General features: G+C 38.5%; 1 protein-coding gene across 2 annotated transcripts in view; it reads right to left on the reverse strand.

Annotated features, from left to right (window-relative positions):
- The window catches only part of pan3 (poly(A) specific ribonuclease subunit PAN3), a 161618-nt gene that overhangs the window by 62483 nt on the left and 85937 nt on the right, over positions 1 to 13198 (reverse strand). For both annotated transcript variants that reach the window (XM_072577296.1, XM_072577295.1), the window contains exons 6-7: positions 5493 to 5740; positions 5128 to 5232 (exon numbers count right to left, since the gene is read on the reverse strand). In XM_072577296.1, the coding sequence (XP_072433397.1) occupies positions 5128 to 5232; positions 5493 to 5740 (353 nt within the window). The remainder of the gene's footprint in view (positions 1 to 5127; positions 5233 to 5492; positions 5741 to 13198) is intronic.

Below are 13198 nucleotides of genomic sequence, written 5' to 3' on the forward strand. Positions count from 1 at the left end.
TGCTTGAATTTTGTTCCTATCAATGCAATTTGAATAAGTGCTATATGATAAGTATTTAAAATACCGACAATAAAGTGCATCCTGTAATCAAATTTATCTTATAAACCCTAAAGCATGCAAAATACACATTGTAAAAGGCAGTTACGAGATAGAGAGACTGGCTTTGTTTGACTTTTCCAAATTGGGTAAGAGGGAAGCTGCTCCTGAAATGGTTAGTTTTGTCACAGAATTATAGCATTAGTTCTAACTATGTAGAACCTTAAGTAACTTTATATTAGAGCTGATATTACAAATATTATAACAATTGAATATAGAAATTAACATATTTTTAATCTTCTGTACTCAGGTCAGCTATGGATATGAATTTGAAAAATAAGTATACCATACAGCTGGCAAATGTCTCAGAAGGGACATAACAACTGATGCTGGAATGTGGTCAGATTTATTGTAAGAGCGCAAAGACAGGAGAAAAGGAATCTGATAACTGTCATGATATCATGGGAAAACCTTGGGTTGTCAATCGAGGTGTTCATCATAAATAGGGTTTACAGGGTTGGATGTATAGATTAGGGGAATGTTGCATATAATTATTGTAACATGAAGGGTATAAAAATTCTGTAATTTGCTGGGAAAGGTAAAGTGTCACTGACATCCCCTCTGATCTGAGCTGTAATTAAGAGGGCGTTGAGCCTCACATGAAAGCCAGGTTTTGAGTGATCTCTGGCCTCTCCCATATGAGAACTCTGAATAAAGATCGATTTGTGCATCTGAACACAGGACTCAATCCTCTTCCTTGACATCTCTCCCCAACAAAACAGTAAAAAATCAAATTGATGAAAGCCTTTTCAGTGGGGTCAAAACAGATCTATTTCAGATAAATTGGATTCGAAGATTGCCAGACAAAACTCTAACAGAACAATGGACTGCCTTTAAAGAAGAAATTGTTCAGCACCGTCAAGAAAAATTCCTATAATGAAGAAAGGAAGGGCAACAAAAATCACAGCTTTCTCCATGTCAAGACAGTTGAGTGAAGCAGAAAAAGGGTAATATTTAAGATACCAGGCTGAAAGAAGCAGTGACAACCAGGTCGAATTAATTAGGTTCAGAGGGGAAGTGAGGGAAAAAAAAATCAAAAGAGTATGAGAAAAGACTGGTAGCTGATATACAAGAAAATCTTGAAGTTCTTTTTAAGCATACCTATAATAAAATAATAAAAGGAAAGAAATAGAAACAGTAGACCACTGGACCCTTGCACATGCTGTGCTACCCAGTATGATCTTAGCTGATTTTCCACCTCAATTCTATTTCCTAGTCTACTCACATATTCTTTGATGCTCTGAGAAATCTCAAATCCGTCAATTTCAGATTGCTTTGCATCTCATTTTGTATTTCGCTTCCCTCTGACATACTATATTCAACCTGGCTTTCACTGCTGGTTTTATGAACAATGAAGCATCCATAACATGGATATACAATTCCAAAGACACTCAACCTCATGATTAACCCATGAAACCTACAGAATCTGACTGGTTTCAGTGAGATCACCTCTTCTTCCTCTAAACTCCAGAGAAAGCAGAACCAATTTACTCAGTATCTCATCACAGGAACCAATCCTGTGAACAAACCTGCACTGGTACTTTTCCATAGTAAGTGTATCCTTTTTTGAAATTGAAACCAAAACAGTGCATAGTGTTCCAGGTGCAGTGCTAAGACTTACTTATTCTTGAAGTTTAGTTTCTTTTCAATAATAAAAGCCCAGACATTATTTGCCTTCCTAATTGCTCAATGTATTGCATGCTAACTTTTCATATTTCCTGTTCAAGTACATCCAAGTCTTCCAAACATCAATGTTTAAAAGTTTCATACCCTTAATCTACACTTTCCCTATTATACTATATCTGCCACATTATCACCTCATTTAACCGAGCTCTATCTCTGCGACCTCATGTCCTCTTCATAACTTGAATTCCCACCCAAGTTTGTATTGTCAGCAATCTTAGAATAATGCATTCACGTCTCTCTGCTTAAGACATTTATATGGATTGTAAGTAGCTGATGAGTGATTTATCTTCATGACACTGGAGTCTCCACCTTCCAACCTGTGAATGCCTCATTTAACCAGGTCTCTGTTTCTTGTCCTTTAAGCAATCCACCTTCTATGCTCATATTGCTCCCATTACTCCATACCTAGCATATTAATTTCTTATGTGGCATCTTTGTGAATGCATTTTGGAAATGTACATATATGATGTCTACTGACCTGTACCTATCATATTACTTACACATCCAAAACTATATAATACATTTGCCAAATTAAACTTTCCTTTCCTTTCGTAAAACTGTGTTCATTTTCATCAAATTTCCTTAATAACAGATTCTAGTATTTTCCCAATGACTGATATGATTGTTCATGGTACCCTGCTGCCTCTCTTTCTTTTTATTAAAACTTAATCATCGGATGTAGGCATTGCTGGCTAGGTTAATACCTAATTGTCCAAAAGGCAGTTAAGAGTCAACCACGCTGGAGTCATATGTGGACCAGACCAGATAAGGATGGCAGATTTCCTTTCATAGAAGATACTGATGAACCAGATGAGATTTTACAACAAATCAACAGTGGTTACATGGTCACTATTAGGTTTGTTTTTCACTCTAGATTTTTAGTGAATTCGAATTTCATTGCCATGATGGAATACAAACCCAGAACATTAACCTGGAGTTCTGGATTACCAATCCAAGAATATTACCACTATGTCACAACCTCCCCTAATGAATGTTAAGGTTATGTTTGCTAAATACTAATCTGATGGCTGCGTTCTAGAATATCAAGATGTTTTGAAATTCATAACTAGTGCACCCTCCATTGTTGCAGCAACCTTTATTAGAAACATTGGGTATAGGCCACTGGGGGTCTAAGAGATGTGTCAAGTATTAGACGCTCAATTTTCTTAGATACCTCTCCTTGCTGATATCAATGTCAAAACTTCCTCATTCCTAGCCTGTTAGCTACACAATTTTTCAGCTGTATAATTTGCATTTCTACTGCCATTTCCTTATTCTTCATGATGATTTCTCCTGCCTCTGCCTCCAAGGGACCAGTTTACTCTAGTTGGTCTTTTCCTTTGCATCTACCTGAGAAAATCTTATCACCCATTTTACATAGCTATTTACCCTGATTCTATTCTTATTGTGTTCATCAACTTTTTGAGCAACATTTATTAGTTTCCTAGTAACCCAAGGATGGTTCATTATTGATTATTTTTAACAAGTGGACATTTCAAACTGTTATTAATCTTAAATCTTTTGCTCTAATTACCTAAATATTAGCCAGCTAGTGCCTCAGCTGTAGAATTAGCTGTTTTTTTTTGAAAAAAAAATTAAGACTTTTGTTTAAGTCTGCAGTACAGAGGAACCTCTATTATCTGAAGAAGATTTCAAGGTCCCGCAAAAACTTTACGACAAAGAGGTAAGTGTATTCTATTTACCTGTACTGAAGAAGATGCGAAAATGCTGGCAAAAACAAAAAAATACAAGTAGCTCAAGCATCAGCAACTGGATACTTTTTTAGATAAGGGTTGTAACACAGCCCTTTGCAAGTGTTTTACAGCATTCCTGACACTTTACTGGGCCATTTAAACTGGGCATGTGTGAGGCAGGGCTTTTGTCTTTCCATCGCGTGACTGAGTTCCTGGGAACTGATACTGTAAATGGTCTTGCAATTGTAGAAGCTGTTCAGGACCTTGTTTAAGGCTGGAATTTCATGGTAACGGTTTAGTTCTTCTCACTTTAACCTTTCAGGCTGCAAAGAGTGGTTTGTTTAAATGGCTGACTCATTAAAATTGTAGATTTAAACAAATTCTCCAGTAGAGCACAGCGTTAGATCAGTATGGCCTCCCCTGTTTAAGCTAAAATTGATTATCTGAATAATCAATTATTTGAATGAAATAGTGCTTGCCCATCTCATTTGGATAATAGAGGTTCCTCTGTATATCACTTTCAAACTTTGTAAGGAATTTAGGTGTGTTACATGGATCTGACTGGGGACCAAAAAGCAGATATGCAGGTGGCGGTAGAGGGCACACTTAAAGTACCAAATGAGTAATTTGCATCTGTATTTCCTAAGAAGATGGTGCCAAAGTCCCAATTAAAGAGGAAGTAACTGTGATATTGGATGGGATAAAATTTAATAAGGACAAAGTTTGAGAAATTTTGGATGTACTTAAAGCAGCTAAATCACCAAGCCAGGATGGAATGAAATGCAGCAGAGGATACGAGTTAATTATGGAGGTACAGGTAATGATTTTCTAACTTTCTTAGATTCAGAAGGGTCACTGGACCCATGATATCTTTTTCCTCATTTGTCGATTTTCTTTGCAGCAAATCAATGATCTATCATTAACCAATAGTGTGCTGCAGTTCTATTCGTCATTTACAAAGCTAGGACTTACAGACAAGTTCCATTATCCATCTTTGCATTTGGAATGATCATAAATATTTGAGAAGTGAAGGTAAAAAAAAAAACTAGAATGATAAAGTGATGTTTATTAGCCTACTCATATTCTAAGTCACATTTAGCAAACTCACTGACAGTTCAGTATATAGCCCATTACTTTACTTTTGGAAATTCATACCTAAATGCACACCAACTCCCAACTTCTTCAATTACTCATCAAATTGGGATATCCACGAAGCAAAAAGTATGCAAAAATGGATTAACATTTGCAAACCATTTCTACTGGTGTACTTCAATTCATCCTCCAATCAGGCCACGAAAAATTGGTTGCTGAACAGTGGAATGCAATCATGAATACCAGAACCTTGGAGCACTCTCCACCTTAAGCTAAAAGAACAAACAGCACTATGGAGTTTAGCTTCACTTGTGTGTGATCTACCTATTTGTGATCATCAGATCTCAAAGGTGACCAGCTATTTGACAAGCACTTTTCCTTTGACCTTGCCAGAATAATGTTCCTCCTTGTAGCAAGGCTGACTTGGGTGTTGGTCTCTAAGGAGGCAGAAAGAATCTTTCAAACATGACATTCAGGTATGATATATACATATTACCAAAAGTTACCTAGAATAATTAAAATATTCATGACAGAAAGTGAAAATTCATGTTCAATTTACCTGTCTGAGTTCATCGGACATAAAAAAAGAAGGTGCATTTGCTTTCGGCTGCATATAAGCAACATGGGGTGCAGACGAAGGATAAATATGATAAGTCGGAAATACCTGAGAAACAAGAAAACCGAAATATCAATTGCAGAACTTAACTATCCACATAAAGCAAAATGTTGAATACAGAATTAATGCAAAGTTTTTGCTCAATAATTTGTAATTAGTTATATACTTTACACACACACACAGCACTTGCTCTACAGAATAAATGAAATAAGCAGTTAGCTTACATTGTTCCATTACCCCATTCCAAGTTCATTTTCTGCTGCAGGGCAGTAATTTGCAGTAATTAACAAAAAATAGTATCTACACACCATTCCTGGAAGAGGTCCTGGAGCTGTGTCAGTATAGAAGTAAGTTGTCCCTCCCACAGTTTCTTTTTGTATCACCTGACCAGAAGATGGAGACTGAGAGACTGCGTCAGATACTGGCGTAGAGGCACTAGTAGGTACCATGAAATTTGCTGGATTTGGAGTATGACTTCTCCTTCGAGGCGCAGGTGATGTATGGGGAGTTATTTTTGGAGAGTGCAGAGGAGATGATCCTGCTGATAAGGACATTCCTGGAAAAGATCAACAGCTTGTCATAAATAGATCTTCAAAGCTACTGTATTTGCAAGTACCAGATTTTTAAAAAATCTTGCAAATTCATTTATCAGTTTTTTTTTGGAAGACTAAATATTCCACACACACACACTTTACTACCTGCACTGGATGTATTATACCCTTAAAATTCCAGCAAGCTACATTCATGAGAATCATGGTGCATTGATGGATGACAGAAACTGATTTTATTTTGACCATTTTCAATACAATTTTACAAAATTTTGTTTCCCTGGTAGTGATCACAAACAGTCGATACAAAGGATGGATTTCTAAACAATTTCTTCTTTATCCCTTCTTAGAGAAGTGTGGAGAGGAGAAGAATGGAGTAACTTCACTGTTTTAGTAACTCAGGATTTTACTACTAATAACAAGCTATTGCACAGGAATACTTATATCATTAAAAAGATTAGAAGCTATTAGAAGCTAATTATCTTTAATTGTAAACTCTGTGGTATGCAGTTTTTAGTTCAGACAATGCAAGAGTATCGTGCAATATTAGAGTTTCTATAAATCAACTCATCAATAATCCCATGACAAATTCTAGCTTCCTCATAATCTACTGTAAAATTTGTTCTATTATGCAGAGTAATGCTCAATCCTTTCTCTTTTTTCCCTTTAAGGGTTGCTACCTGCTTATTTTTTCAATCTGCACCTACCAAAATTTTGCAATGAAGACTCACTGCAGTGTTTTGCTTTGGAGTGGATTCATTAAGATTTCAGAATTGTGGAATTTCTTGCCTGCTTTAGTTGTCATTCTATCTCAAATTGCATGTGTATCCTAACCTCCATTAAATCCACCCACTTGAACACTGAAACTTTAAAAACCTAAACCAATGTCTAGTTTTGATTTAATAACCCAAAACCTCCTTTAACCTCGACATCTTCATGGTTCCATGGCATGAGATGATTGTATATTGCAAACAAAGATCCCAATTTTCCAACTGAGTATCAGTACAGATCAGCTGGAATATCATTCATGCTGAACACCAGCCAGTCACATTAAAGAAAGGACATCTTAATAGTAGATACACTTCCTATTTTTGGAAGACACAGGTTAGAACCAAAACCTGCGAATAAAGTATCACCTTCACTAAGGATTTACAATTTCCTTTTTAAGAATGTAGAACACACACCTGCTTGGTTGTGTTAAAAAAGACTTGGCTAGAGTAAGAGAGAGTGGGAGAGATTGCGTGAAGTTAACTCTGATTAGCCAGCGAGCAAAGTGTTCAAACAAGAGGAGATAATTCAAGTCCACACAAGGTTTGTCACAAGAAATGCAAATAAAACTGGAATTCAAAGGGCTTTGGGAACATTGTGATTCTGTGCGAGTGTGCACACCAGATAATCTGGGCTCAAGTCTTACCTGTCCCAGAGGTGTGTCATAACATGCCTGAACAGGTTAATTAGAAATAAAGACAGAAAAAGAGGGAAAGGGAGAGAGGGAGAGAAAATGAGCTATACTTGCATATTGAGCACACAATATCACAATTTGCTGACAGTGCATATATAGGAAGTATAATTAACCAAGAGGTCAGTAATCAAATACAGGAGAAGATGAACAGGTTAATAGATTTTGCAGAACTGTGGCAGATGAAATAAGACATGTTTTAAATGAGACATGTATACTAGGGCTTTCCAATGTGAGGGTCAGGACCTAAACGGGTTGAGAGCTGAAATTTTAGGAGCGTGAGCTCAGAGGTACAATAGCATCTATGGAACTTTGATCGCATTACAACCGCCTAGTTTTACACATATGATACTTACTTACTTCGCTTCACACACAATGTCACTAACAATAAAGCCTATGATACCTATGTGCTTTCTTAACTACTCTTTCAGCCGATACTGCCACCTTCAATGTTTTATACACATTTGTACATATACATCTAGGTCCCAGTACTCCCATAACCAATTCAAAGTTGTATCCCTTAATTTACATCGTCTCTTCACATTTTTGTTTTAAGAGCAAAATGAATCAGCAAATAATGGAATGTTTTATTGATAGTACTACAAAATAGTACTTGCAAAGGAACAACATATTTAATAACACACATTTGGGTTCTACCAGAGGAATTTGGCTCTTCATCTCACTGCGCAATCATCAGTAAACAAGATTTGAAGATGCTGGCGATGGATTGGGTTGTACAAAGTTAAAAATCACACAACACCAGGTTATAGGCAAACAGGTTTAATTGGAAGCACGAGCTTTTGGGGCACCGCTTCTTCATCAGGTGGTTGTGGAGAAGGAGCGGCGCTCCGAAAGCTAGTACTTCCAATTAAACCGATTAGACTATAACCTGGTGTTGTGTGATTTTTACATCAGTAAACAAGGTTGCAATGTTCAGCAACAATCACAATTCCTTAACTATTGAAGCAGTCCATGTCCATTTGCAGCATTACTGGACAATTTACAGTGATAAGTTGCATACGTGCCTGGCAATAAACATCTCCAAGAGAAGATCTAGTTACTGCCCTTTTGCATTCAATGGCATTACCATGTCTGAATTCCTTCCCGCAGCAACATCCTGGGGTTATCATTCGCCTGAAATTTAACTGACTAACCACAATACTGTGGCCTTAACTCACTTTCTGACTCCCTAAAGTTTGTCCACCATCTGCAAGGCATTAAATCAGCAGTGACGGAATATTCTCTGTAGTGATTGTAATGAGGTCAACCCAGTGGAGCTCAGAACAGGAGTTCCATGATTGCGCCAGCTTAACAGCCCCAATCAGGGAACTCAGACTGACAAAAATCAACAGGAGCATTAGAGGTTCTGTTCAACCAGAGAGCTGGCTCTGAGGAAGCCAAACCAGAGTCCAGTACTATGCATGTGTAAATAAAGGTGACTTAGTAACAGGATACTAGCTTCTGAGGAGTTATTTCACAGCCACTTACTTATGAGTGCAACTAAAATAACACTCAAAAAGCCCAAGATCAGCACAACTGTACTGAATGGTGGAGCAAGGTCAAGGACCACAATTGACCGCTCCTGCTTCTACTTATGTTCATCCAGGTACAAGCTGCCTGCATGTGGTAGCATCAATAGACTAGTAATCCAGAATCCTAAGGTCAATGTTCTAAGGGCATCGTTAAAATCCTAGCATGGTAGATTTCAATTAAAAAAACTAATTCACAGCTAGTCTAATGGCTACCATACAATCACTAATGTCTATTGTTATAAAACCCATCTGGCTCACTAATGTTTTTTTAGAGAAGGAAATCCACTGTTCTTATCCTTGTCTGGCCTACATGTGACTCCAGACACATAACAAAATGGTTGATTCTGAACTGCCCTCTGGACCAAATTGATTTCAATCAACAGGCTACAAAAAGGTGAGCAGTGTGCTACAAAATATTTGGAAAGCAGTGCACTTTATCATCTGAAACAAGGCAACCCTTTAGTAAGGTTACAGGGGTTGGGGGGAGGGGGAAGGACAGCTATGAGCATTCCATTGATGCAGTGCTGTCACTCAGTGCACAGAGCCAGTGACTCTGTCACCTTAGGAGGATTGTGCCAGTCGGATTGCTACTGCAGGCCTCAGCAGAGTACAGAATACATGGAGGGTGTGGCAGCTTCAATGCGCAGAGCCGGCTCTTTGTTGGAGCAGAGTCTGAGGGAAAAAGGGTTTGGTTCACTGCCTCACCTAAGCCCTTCGTGGTTGGAGACAGCTGCTGCTGCCAGATGGCATTTGGATTTGCACTCTATGATTGGACTGCACACAACACAAAATGGCCATGTATTATGAGAGGCAGCTGGATGATCAGAGGAGCCTCACCCAATCACTCGATGTCTCAATTACCGTTATGGCATTGTAAGTGCAAGTACATGTGGCATTTATCAGCATTCAATTCAGCTGAAAAAAATGAGTGTGCCAGGCTCGTAAAGCCCACATCCCCTGAAAGAATACAAAACAATCCATCCCTACTCCATTGAAATAGCTTTCTCCAATTTGTTTATTCTGACTTTGAATCAGTCCTCAGTTTCTGTAGCCAACCCAAACTTTATGATACATTGATCGACATTTGATCCACATGGCTCACCAATCCTAACAATTCCTCCATTATTGTCAGACTGGAAAAGTACACTGTAGAAAATTGTCCTGACACACTCGAGAAACATTTGCTGCTGCCTGCATATTAGTTACCAGAGTAGACTTTGAGATAGTAGAGTACCTATAATAAGGCATTTTACACTATGTTTCTTGTAATATGCTCACAAATGTGTTTCTCCATGCCCTTCCCACGAGTTACTGATCTGTGGACTACATCAAGTACTTGCATTCTCTGCTCCTTTGCTCTACTCAAAGGTTGTCTTTGACTGAACAGGGACATCATTCTTTCCGGCAGTGCAATATTCTGGTTAATCAATATTTCAGCTTTTCTTCCATTCCCTTTCCTGAACACCTGGTATCCAGGAACATAACAGTCCTGCCATGTTTTGTGCTTGGTCTTTTATTAATTACCACATCACAACTGTGTGGCTATCTGCAACTGCAGCTCGCTAATCTTAAATACTACATTCCATGCATTTATATACGTGCACAATTATTTTATTGCTTTCCCCACTTGCCATGAAATTTCCAATAACTTATTATTCTTACTGTCTTTCCCAGTACTCCACACACCATTATACTTCTCTTTATTACCTATTAAAACTCTCTCATCCCCAAAAAGACCCATTTCCCTCAGGGCTGATCCCAATGTCCCAGCAATTCAAAACTGTCCTTCCTGTACAATCTTCATAGCCAAATACTCACTGATTTAATTCCCTTAAATATACGTGGTGCCAAGGATAATGCACAGATTTTTGAAGTCCTTCTTGTTTCTTTCTATCTAGTTCCATTCTAACTGCAGAACCACATCCCCCTTTCTACCTTTGTGCACCATGACTGAGGCTCTTAGAATGCCCTGTAACCAATTCTGCATTTTCCTGGACTCTGGCATTAGGAGGCAAAATTCTAGTAACTGCAGAAACGTCAGTTTGTTCCCCTAAAATCATGTAATCTTCTATCACTGTTACTCTTCCAGATGTTCTGCAGTACAGGTGAACCAACCATGAACTTGACTCTGGCTGCATGCCCAGACAAACCACAATTTATATTAGCATTGAAAACTGAACACTTTGGAGAGCGAGATGTACTCAGGGCACTCTTGCTGTACTTACTACTTCTTTCTTCATTGCTTGGTGGTACTCCCCAATCTCTGCCAACCCTTAAACTGCAGGGTGAGCACATCTACAAACATGCTATTCACTCAGCCTCATTGATACAGTAGCTGTCGATCAAGCTTGAAAAAATAGCTACTCTGCAAATGACATTTCTGCAGGCGCACGCAATCAGGATCTAGCATGAATTTTCATATTTCTGCAGAACAAAAGATGACCATTCAAGAGGGTGGAGCTGTCCTGCCATTCTTCTCTTTATTAAATAACAATCTTTATATCTAATACTAATACACCTTGCTACCCTCTTATCTTATGTGACATCACTGGAACATTACTTAACCCTCAAGGTATTTGTAAAAGAAATATTAAAATTTTCCAGTTGTTTAAGTTAACAGTCTAACTTTAGAGAAAGTGAAACAGCAGAACTACTCAGCAATTAACTCTTAGCTTCGGTGATGTCAAACTTTGATTTCCTTTTTTCAGTCTTTTAAACTCCAGCAAGAATCTAACCGTTACCCCACAACATTCAATGGTATTACAATCACTGAAATCCTTATCAACACCCCTACCAACAAACACCGACCAGAAACTGAACTGGTTACAGAAATGACTAATTATATAATTAGTTATATAAATACAGTATTGCTACGAGGGAAGGTCAGAGGCTAGGAAACATGCAGCGGGTAGATCACATAGTCACTATCTGTTCATTACCTATGAGGTACAAATCAGTAGTGCTTTGAGCAAATGTGTGCAGGTTCAAAAACACTCAAGAAGCTCAGCACTATATGGAACAAGTCAACCTGCTTGATCAGCATCACATCCACACTGTCTTCATCCACTTCCAATGTACAGTCGCAGCAGTGCGCAACATCTACAAGATGTGCAGCAAAAATTCAGCAAGACACTAGACAGCACCTCTCAAACAAATCACTATCATCTAGAAGAACAGTGGTAACAGATATATGGGAATACCACCACCATCTGTAAGTTTCCCCCGAAAGCACTCACAACCTTGTCTTGAGAGTATAATGTCGCTTAGTTAAAATGATAGAGCTCCTTCCCCAAGAGAATTGTGGGTCTACTTACACCAAATGGACTGCAGTGAATCAAAGTAGTACTTCACCACCACCATCCCAACGGCAACTAGGAATGGGTGATAAACAGTGGCCCAGCCAGTAACAGCGACATCCCCTGAATGAATATAAATTCCAGCACACCTACGTCTGCTCCAGCTCCCGATAATCTCAAGTAAATGATATGCGCTGGATTTGTCTTCACTCTCGTGCTCCCAAACTTTTCCAAGTCTGCTCCAACTCCTGAGATTTTCTCCCTCAGGTAAGTGATAGGAAAGTAAGATTTGGTAACAAAGTCAAAGGTAATAAGGGGGAAGGAACTAAGATGGTTAAACGGTGTTTCAATATCCATGACCTAATGGAGGGGTTCAAAAGCTTTTTTCTGTTCGCACATTCCTTAGGTTGTGGGAAAGAGGTGCACCAATGAGGAGACATTTTTTCCCCTGGGGGTTCAGAGCCTTTCAAATTCGCTTCTTCAAAAAAGACAGTGGGTGCAGAATCTTTAAAATATTTATAAGGCAGAGGCAGACAAATTCTTGATTACCAAGGGGACAGACAAAAGATTATTAGGGAAATGCAGAATTGTAGAGTTGATGTTAAAATGAGATTAGCCATAATCTTCTGAAATAGATTATAGATTAAGTCAAATGGCCTTATCTTGTTCCTTATTCATATTTAGGAGGGAGCACCATGATCAAAGACCTTAAGGAGCAAAGGGAGGGTGAAGATCAGTAGTTGTCAAGGGTAACAGTACTTGATGGGAAGGAAAAGGAATCATTTACAATATCAACTAGCACGCGAGCCAGAAAGTGATGCCTTGTGGTCAGTAATTTAGTGGCAAAAAGAGTTACACCTCACTGAGTTGCATTCTGCAAATCAAGCCCTACTACTCCCAGAGTTGTCACAAAACTTTAAGATTTTAAAAAGGCAGATTCCCCAATTCATCTGAACTGCAGACCCAGATTGACAGAAAGCATGGACCAAATTTCTTTACTTCACAAAAATGAATTACTCTAGCTACAGAATAAACAATCATGAATTGTTGGCATGTAAAGTCTCCGTAATCTCAGAGGACTATAGGGCTCCCCTCTCATTACAGTGTAAGGCAACTGGTGGTGAGTTTAACCTGAGTGCCACCACACCTCAGGTCAGGGACAAGATTGAGAAGACAGGA

This window comes from Chiloscyllium punctatum, chromosome 9, assembly GCF_047496795.1.
Source record: "Chiloscyllium punctatum isolate Juve2018m chromosome 9, sChiPun1.3, whole genome shotgun sequence".
Lineage (NCBI taxonomy): Eukaryota > Metazoa > Chordata > Chondrichthyes > Orectolobiformes > Hemiscylliidae > Chiloscyllium > Chiloscyllium punctatum.